Here is a 9,783-nt window from a genome sequence, read left to right as displayed (position 1 = left end):
TAACCACTTTGGCATGTGTCTCAGATTCTTATTGTTATTGTTCTTGTTGTTGTTTTGCCAGGGCTTAAGTTCATAATGTTCATAGAGGGGGGAGAGTGGGGTAAAAAGGGAAAAGGAGTAGCTGTGGGAGGTGGGCTGTGGGTGGTGGGTAAGTGTCCCCGATAACAATTGCCTGGGCGGCATCCCTTTTTCCTTCCACATGCGTTCCCGGGTTAATTGCTCAAGTTCAAAATTAAAATATTTATTACAATGAAAAACTTTGGCACTTTCCGCGACGCCAACATGACGAACAAAAGGCAGCTTACAGGGTGAAGTGGCGGGTAGTACCCGAGCAACCCCTTTCCCCCCACATGGGAGTTGTTTAATTTGTTTTCCGCTTAGTGATGTTTGCCCTCGAGTGTGTGTGTGGAGAGTGTGTGTTGTGGAGGCTCTTGAAAGGTGCCTCTGTAACAATGGGGAACTTGTCATAAATTAAATAATTTCACAAGAGAGCTCAGGAGAGAGTGAGTCTTTCTAATTGACACACACAAAATGCAACTTCCTTTGTGTCTTTTGGTTCTTATCATGGAACAAAAAGTATATTTGCACTTGGGCTGGGCTTAAATCAATATTTTTCCATCTAAGAGACTAGAAAGATCTGAATTTAGCAGAACAAATTACTGCTAGAAATGGGGGAATTGGGAAATAACAGAAATTATAATAAATTATAAAACATTTTACTACTATTTATTATAATAGAAATTCTAAAAATACATTTTGATATAATAGAAATTGTAAAATTTTAAATATATTAGTTGATATATTCTAGCAAATAAATAAAGCTTTAGTTTTTAATAAAACTTGTTGAATTTAATATTTAAAAATATTATTTAAAACATTACAGCCTTATTTATATATTCCCCCCCTAAACACCTTTTCCAAGCTGTTTAAACAGGAAATAAACTCACTTGGCCTGCCTTTTGATTGCTATTATTTCGAGTAGGGGAGTTGGTGCTAGATTTCCCCATTTAATTAGCTCGATTTCCCCCCTCCTGAGGTTGCCCATTAGAACAGGTGTTGCCTGTGGCCAGGTTTCCCATTCCATCAAGGGGAAATACAACAAAAAATAAAAAGAAGAAAAACCAAACTCGTTTGGCAAATGCTTTAAAAATGTAACAGGCGGCAAAGGCTTTTTCATCATAGTCCTTTTTTTTCCTTTGGCTTCCTCTCCTCTCGATTATCATTTGAGTGTATTGAAAATTTGAAACGCATGAATAGTCAGCCTAGATCGTCCTGGGGCCATGTACATACGCCATGTACATATATGTGTAGTATATATCTGATGGGTCAGAGTCGGCACTCCGAGGGTTTATCTGCGCACTTCAGTTGAATTTTTTTTTTCTTCCCCCCGCTCAGAGTGGGCGGATATGGCCAAACACATCCGCTGGCAGATGTTTTGCACTCATAGCTCATAAGACTCAAGCCAAGCAGACGCAGACACTTGGGTATACTCTAAAAAAATGTCTAATAAAATTTTATAAAATATTTAAAATATCCTAGGGATTTTGACTGAGTTTTTAATTGATTTATAAACTATATAAATGTTTCAAAAATATTCTTGTTAGAAAATAAATGACTCTGCTTACTTAATAATTATTTTTAAATATATATAATATATTTTTTTTTAATTTCTTAATATTTCTTTATAAATATAAACAATATATTTTAAAATAAATAAACTATTTAAAAGAAATCTAAGGGTTTTGGCTGAGTTAAAATTCTGATTGCTAAATATTTTTTTAAAAATATATTTAAAATACATTTTAAGGTAGAGTATCTCAATATTGCTGACTTCGTAGGACTTTCACTTGCAGCCATTAACTTTGATGGTGCCCCGAATGAGCAAGTGTAGCGGAAATGATTTGGTAGCTCTTGTCCCTAACCACCATGAGCCACCTCCTCCGAGATTGAAAAGAGTTTTCTTTTTTTTTTTGTTGTTGCCATAAATTAAAGTTTTTATTATGTTTATCCACAGGGCAACAGGCTAAGATAGATTGTATTCACATTTCAATTAAATTTCATTATTATATATATTTTTTTTTATTGAAAATATATATTTTATACATGGCTTAGCGACGTCTTTTTATTGACTTAATAATGCGAGGGATGAAAAGAATACCTGCAACAGCAAGTCCTCTTGGTAAAGTAAATCCCGTGGCATTTTCCTTGATTATTTCAACCATTTGATCCACATCCACAAATTCTAAATCACTAATATTCTTTGAGTAAATATTATGGCTCTCGTAATGTATTCCAAAGTCATTTTTAGTCTCCATCAGGAACTTTAAAGAGATAAAAATCGGTATATATTAAGTTCAGTTAAAAGCAGATTTTGTCTTACCGGTAAAATTACGAAAAGGAAAGTCAGACTTATAGTAAGTAGAGCTTTTTTTACTGTCATTTGAAATATTTTCGATATTAAATTGTAAAGTCCTTTGAACCAAAACTGTAGAGCCAGGATTCCAATTAATAAAATGATATTCGGTGGCTGAATATATCCCCATTGTACTGTGTAATCCGGTAACAGTCTCTGTAGTTCAGCTGCCAAATTCTGATATTCCCATTTTTTCGTAGAATCGAGCCTGAAAATATTATATTTTTTAGAATTAGATTCTTGCAAAAACTAAATGGAAACACAAACGTTTAAGTGCAGAATCACATTAGCTGTTATAAAAGCATTACTATTAACTTGTAGCTGTACTTACTTGTAGCATATGAAAACCACGTTGAAGAAATATTTAAAATATAGTACAATTAATATAACAAATTCAGCAAGATACTCCTGCGAAGGCATGGCGACTTTTCTCCACAATAACTCTCAGAAGACTGATTCATCGACTTGAACAAAGCTTTGTTCTCTGCTCTCTCGACAAGCTGCAAGCTATTTTAAAGTGGAAATGGCTACTGTTTACATAAGGCCTTATCAAATTTCGAATTTTTCATAGTCAGCAATTCGGTCAGCTATATATTGAGCTTATATTTATTGTTGATTAATATATACAGCAAGAAATAACCTCGTTTATTTAATTAATAAAATATAATTTATTAAATTTAAATTTAAATAAAGTCGTTTGGCTTAATAATTTACCCATACGAGGAAGTTAAAATAAAAATTTAGGTGTTACAACTTTTAAATATATAAAAATTTAGATTTGTAAGACAAGAATGTATATATTGTGGATTTTGTATATATTTATACCCTTGCAGGGTATTATAATTTCAGTCAGAAGTTTGCAACGCAGTGAAGGAGACGTTTCCGACCCTATAAAGTATATATATTCTTGATCAGCATCAACAGGGGAATCGTTCTAGATATGTTTGGAAGAAATCGATTTTTTGGCCATTTTTGATTTTGATAAAAAATTGAATTTTCAAAATTTTTAAATGAAGTATGCAGATTTATTAACTGTAGAAAATCTTGCACAGAACAGTTTTCCGATTTAAAATTAATGTTCTTTTGGCCGAGTTATGATATTTTTAATTTAAAAAAAAAATCAATAAGTTTTTTATATAAAAAATCAGATTTTATAATACAAAATAATATTTTTCTAAGTCAAGGAATCATTTCCGACCCCATAAACCATATATATTCTTGATCAGCATTAACATGCGAATCTTTCTAGACATGTCCGGAAGAAATCGATTTTTTGGCCATTTTTGCAAAATTTGATAAGGGGTTAAGTTACATCATTAAAACTAGCAAAAATTGCCAAAAATTTTCATTTCTTAAAATTTTAAATTTGGTATGCAGTTTTTTTAAATTAATAAAAACTAACACAAAACTGCTTTCCGAATCGAAATTAATGCATTTTTGGCTTAGTTATGATATATTTTAATTGTTACCTGCAAGGGTATACAAACTTTGGCTGGCCAAAGTTATATTTACCTTCTTACGTACATATATTTGTATTATTTTTGATTAAGTGTATAGAAAAATATAAATGTATATAGAAATATTCATATATTTTTCATATAAAGTTTCCAAAATACAACTTAAAAATTAGTTTCTATTTAATGTTTAAGAAATTAAACTTTTCATAAGATTTAAACAAGGCTTTCTGCTACCCATGAGGACATCTAAAATGGGGATGCTGAAAGTCCTATTCATTTCCCTCCTAGCTCTAGTTTTTTTTCTTGCTTTTTTTGCACTCCTCATCATCATCATCGTCATCATCATCATCATCTTGCGCGTTCGTCATTATCGAGCCAGAGTATTTCAGCTGTCATTACTTTTTATGGCCCAGCAACATGATGCACTTGCCTTGCCCCATGTGGTTGAGCTTGGGGTCCGTGGAAAGCGGAAAAGCGGGAAAAGCGGCAAGGGCCTAATGGGGGCGGGGGGGGCGGAGGCGGTGTTTTGTAGCCGAGGCTGACTGGCAGTTAAAATATAATTTCAGGAAAGAAATCATCATAGAGAGACCCAGCGCAGAAGCCCCAGCCTCGAGAGGCAGTAAAAGTAAAACATCAAAGTGAATGCCAGCCTGTTTTCCAAGGGGGCTTAAGAGGGGGTGTTGCAAGGAGTTGACTCTGAGGGGTTGGGATGGGGGGGAAATGGGGGAAAAAGAACGCATTTATCCAAAGTCCTTTTCCGTCCACATGCACACAGACACACACACACATAGACTCATGGCACTGCCATGTTTCATTTTTCACTTATCTGCATGTGAATGCCACACTGAGAGAAAATTATGTCACTTAGAAATTTTAATATATTTGTTATTATTATATTATTTAATTTTTAGCAGGATTTAAGGTTTTTATAAGATTTTTGTTGTAAGAAAAATTAAAGAAAATTAGTTTTAAGCGGAAGTAAAAACCATGGAATTCTGGTTTTCAGTTACTTTAAAAACATAGCCTACTTTCTGGCACTGCTTTTCTGACTTGAAAAGAATACTAAATTAACTTTTGTGTCTATAATAATTTAATTGTTGTTATTATACATTTTTTAATTATTTATTTTATTAAAAAGATTATGATCCTAGAAAACTATTTTTAAAATATATAAAACAATTTGAGATTTAATTTTCCCTAATCCAAAAATAATGACAAAAAAGTTCATAAATCTTAAAACTTTATTTAATTTATATTTTTATTAATATTAAATAATAAATAAATATAAATATAAAATACAATAAATATTTCTTATTATATTTGTAAATTATAAATTATAAGAAAATTTTTTTCTTATAATAAACTTTTATTTTATGAAACTCGTACTAATTTGATGTTAAAATTTTAAGCATTTATTTTCCCCAGTGCACAAACCAATTCCTGCCCATCCTTTTTGCGCTGAAAATTGTCAGCCGTTTGATTGTGTAATTGATTTAGCGGGAAAAACTCGTTCTGAACGAAAGTCTGGCAGTAGCAACCCCCCCTCTCCCCCTTTCTCTTTGCCCCTGGCCCATACCCTATGCGATCCGTCAATCCGTTTAAAGTCGTTGGCTAATTAAGTTGCGTCCCAAAACGGCAGCAAAGTGGAAAATTAAAGGAGAGGGGAAGGATGGAAGTTACTGGAAAATATCCAAAGGACTCGACATTTTTTTTTGTGTTATCGTTCTGGTCATAAATGAGGCTTACCGTTCGTCGTCAGTCCAACCCTTAACCACCACCCCTGCCAATCCTCAATATAAACAATTTCAATTGCCAGTCCTCGACACCAAAAGTTTACGATCGCTGCTGGTATTTTTTATTTCGTTCTTAATTTTTCACAATTTTTACACTGCCAGAGGGTCTAATGAAATTTGTGAGTAACTTTTCAGGAGAAATTATAAATTTTATAATTATTTTAAATGTATTTTTGCAGTAACTTGTAAATAAATATTAAAAAATATTTATACATAAAACTAAAGTTAAATGGTGTTTTATTCTTAAATATTTAATAATACATTTTTTTTATAATATAGTTTGGAAAGTGTATTCAAAGTCCTCACTATATCCTTCATCTTCTTATTATTTGCCACTGCCTGGCGGGAACATTAATTTTAATGTCGTCGAAAGGCGTTTAAAATAAATTTTTTGGGAGAGAAAAATAAAATATAATTTAGTCGGGTTGGTCGTTAAAAAATAGACACCAGCCGTGTTTACCTATAAAAAGTCGAAATATAAAAAATATATATAGAGCACGGGTAGGTAAATGCTTCAATATATCGGCGGCAAGGGGGATTTTCAGTGGGAATTTCGGCATTTGAGCACGCAGAATTTTATTACCGGGGACAATGAAACGGCAGAGTGGGCTCAAAGCAGCCGCGCTCACGTCGTCAGCACAGTGAGGTGGAAAAGTCTCTGTACCGCAAAGCTCACATAAAAAAGGCGTAAAACTCGAACTCACCGCAAATAGCGGGGAACCTGTGCGAACACGCCGTAAACAATTTTCCAAATCGCATTTTCCCAATCGATGCAGATGCTCTCAGATCGAAGAGTTTTATACTTTGAAAACCTATTACTTGGTTTAAAAAAATTGCGATAAAAAAAGGAAGGGAAACTTTTTAAATAATTAAAAAAGATATTGGGGTAAAATATTATATTATACAGCACAAAACATTATTTAAAAATATAATAGATACTAGAGGTGAGGGAAAATATGTATTTATCGGTAATTAATCGATATTTTATGAAAGGATCAATATTTAAATAATAAACAATAAATAAATATATAGATAAATACCTTTTTGTTATAATTCTAGACAATATAGGCATTTTATTTTATTTAATTTATTTTATTTATTTTAATTTTTAATAATTTTTTTAAAATTTCTATATATAAAATTTAATAATCGATATAATATCGAACTTTTCCTTTCGATATATACTTATTCTTAGAATTTCCTGTAATTTTTCCCCTATATTATTAATGGAATTTTACCTTAAACTATAGATATAATTTATAAATTTTAAAATATTGTATAATTTTAATCTCTTCCCCTAAAAATAAATCAAAACTTTCCTCGATTCCCTGCCTAAAATTTTATAAAATTATACAAATTTAAAAAACGCTTTAAGTTATTTCCCAGCCCCAGTTGTGGTTTGCCAAACCTCCGAAACACAGAGGGGAAATTAGCTTTTAACACCCGAAGAGAAAAATTGGTACCACCGAAAACGTCGGGGGGGCTGGGGGAGGTGACAGCAGGGGCTTATTTGAAACGAATTTTAATTAAAATACAACGGAAAAGTTTCGGTTCGGGCAGGAAACTTTTCCTGCAGCACACTTGAAGCTACAAAACCCAGAAACTGTCAGAGAGAGAGGACTCTCAACTCAAACCACCTCCTGGCTAAAAACCAAAATCAGAGCAATTCATTTTTACAAACCAAAAACCAATGAATGTGAATCATTATTCTTGGTCTAAGAGGAAATTAATTACGACTATCGATAAAAGTTTAAGGGGTTTCATGAAAGTAAATTAATTAAGAAATTAAGGAAAGCCTTTGAACTCTTTTGGATTTGATTTCTATAAATCTTAAATAGAAATATTTATTTATTTATAATTTTTAAAATTTAATTCATATAATAGATACACGATAACTGTCTTCATCTTTATTTTCCAGTTTTTGAATATTCCGAATCCGCTGCAGAATGGACGGCTTGTGACGGTACCACATGAGGTAGCCAAGATGGACATACGGGAACACACGATGGTCGGCAAAGAGCTTTAGCAAAGCGGCTTTCATGGAGGTAGCCACGCCCAGCCTATAACAATATCTATCGGCGGTGTACTCAAAATGCCTTAGGAAATAGTAAACTATCCAGATGCAACCCGTGCGGTAGAGTGTCATCAGATACTTGTACACCAGCCAGTAGCCCACGACATATGGATAGACCCTGGTGAAGCCCGCCGCCAAGTACATGGTCTGCCAGTTGTAGGAAAAACCAAAAATCACCAGGTAAGTCAACAGAGTCAAATGGAAGATCAACAAGCTTTTGGGTATATGCCACAGCCGCCAGTGGGCCAATTGATGGGCCACAAAGGCAGCCAGTTGTACATCATTCAGACCAGCACCCACTTGAGTCGAGGGCAGATCATCCGTTCCTACATTCCTGTTCAGCATTAGGTTATCATGGATAGCCAGGCGGCGGCAACAGCAGGCACCCAAAACCAAGGCCGTGGGTCTTCCCAAATAATAAGTGTGCACTAAATAGACACGACCCGGATACTTGAAGGTTTGCAGCACCACACTAAGTTGTTTACTCATTTCCGACTCCTTCAAGAGTCGGCTCTTGCCCAGGCAGGGGACACCAAAGATCCCGGTGGCGAGGTGAAGGATAAAGTCAACAGCCAGCAGAAAAAGCCAACAGACCAAAACAAAATACCAGACTTTTAGTTTTGCCAAGGTCATACAAATGGCAGTCAAAGGAATGACGCCAATCTAAAGGAGATTATATAGAAAGCTATATCTTCATTAAAGCTTGAACTCACCTGCATGAAAACCACAAAGAAGGCCAGGGAACACATCACGCCCATCAAGGGCCAAGACTTTTTGGGATCAACATTATATTTGGGATCCAAGATCAACTTTTCATAGAACATGGAGGGCAGCCTACGTATGACCAGATATGTGGTGAATATTGTCATAAAGACAACATTAAGCCAAATATCAGTGGCAAAGCGATACCACTCCACAGTCAACTTCCAAATGATGGCCAAGGTGCAAAGGTACAGATCCAGGCAACTGTATATGGTGTCGGCGCATACATTAAATAATGCCAGCTGCACACGATGCAGCTGCTTGTCCTTGGAATCCTGTTAAAAATTTGAGATTTTGTATTTCTTAATTATAAATTTTATATTTTATATATATTATCATACCTTAAAATCATCTAGCGACATAATGCCCTCCATTTGAGGCGGCGGTTCTGTGCTCTTTTCCACCAGCCTCAACTGGCAACAGCAGAGTATGGCATGAAAAATGCCATGAATTACTATCATCAGGCAAAGGACGTGACGCACAAACACAGGATCGGAGAAATTCCACTTTTCAGGCATCATTTTCATACCAATACTATAGCCACTGATCACCAGGGGCTCGGTACGTGTAGGGTCTTCATAGAGAGTTGCCATATTTCAATGTTTTTGTGTTGTTAAATAATATTCAATGGATATGTGTATAGAATATAATGAATAGAATCCAACCGATGACTAGATAGTATTTTTAATAAACTAATTTTGTATATTTTTAGTACATTTTTAAAAAGAAAAAAGCTTTTAATCCTAATTTCCCTGAAGAACTAATATTACGTATACGCAGTGTTGACATTATTTAAACAGAATATTTATGGTAGCAAATTTCCCTTTTCAGGATTTATCAGATATTCAAAATGTAATTAAAAATGTATTCAAATTCAGCCTCTAACATTCCTTATAAACTTCCCAGCGTAAGAAAATCCTGACCACAGTTGACAACCAAAAATCAAACTTGTCGCCTTCGCATCCTCGTAATCCCAGAATCAAAAATAGGGGAAAGGGGAAAGGGCAGGATTTACGCCCCTGCCAGTAACCGGATTCTAAGCGTTGACTACTGCAAGCCCAAGATTATAATGGCGCCAAAGAAATTACATACATATGTGTGTGTACCCTGGAAAATCCTGAGACGTGTGTGTGTTGGTGTACTTGCTGGGTGTAATGGTTCTTTGTAGTTTGTTTCGAGGATTTGAACTTCTTACGCCTGGCATATCAATAATGAGGCAAGGGCTTGGCTTGGGGATTCTTGGGGGAATTGTGTTGCCAAGCTGGCTGCTTTGATGGTTTCGGT

The 9,783-nt window shown here is 34.4% G+C and overlaps 2 protein-coding genes across 2 annotated transcripts; both read right to left on the bottom strand.

Moving 5' to 3' along the window:
• Positions 1–2,050: 2,050 nt before the first annotated feature.
• LOC108073868 (uncharacterized) lies at positions 2,051–2,902 on the bottom strand. Its single transcript, XM_017165653.3, has 3 exons — positions 2,745–2,902; positions 2,381–2,621; positions 2,051–2,321 (listed from the first exon to the last, which is right to left on the bottom strand). Exons 1-3 carry the CDS (start codon positions 2,831–2,833, stop codon positions 2,109–2,111), a joined length of 543 nt encoding a protein of 180 aa, XP_017021142.1. The 5' UTR covers positions 2,834–2,902; the 3' UTR covers positions 2,051–2,108.
• A 4,565-nt stretch (positions 2,903–7,467) lies between these two features.
• On the bottom strand, positions 7,468–9,154 carry LOC108073789 (CAAX prenyl protease 1 homolog). The gene is made up of 3 exons (XM_017165556.3): positions 8,841–9,154; positions 8,451–8,774; positions 7,468–8,400 (listed from the first exon to the last, which is right to left on the bottom strand). Exons 1-3 carry the CDS (start codon positions 9,090–9,092, stop codon positions 7,537–7,539), a joined length of 1,440 nt encoding a protein of 479 aa, XP_017021045.1. The 5' UTR covers positions 9,093–9,154; the 3' UTR covers positions 7,468–7,536.
• Positions 9,155–9,783: the final 629 nt, after the last annotated feature.

Source organism: Drosophila kikkawai, chromosome 3L, assembly GCF_030179895.1.
Source record: "Drosophila kikkawai strain 14028-0561.14 chromosome 3L, DkikHiC1v2, whole genome shotgun sequence".
Lineage (NCBI taxonomy): Eukaryota > Metazoa > Arthropoda > Insecta > Diptera > Drosophilidae > Drosophila > Drosophila kikkawai.
This window is presented reverse-complemented; position numbering and strand designations above follow the sequence as displayed.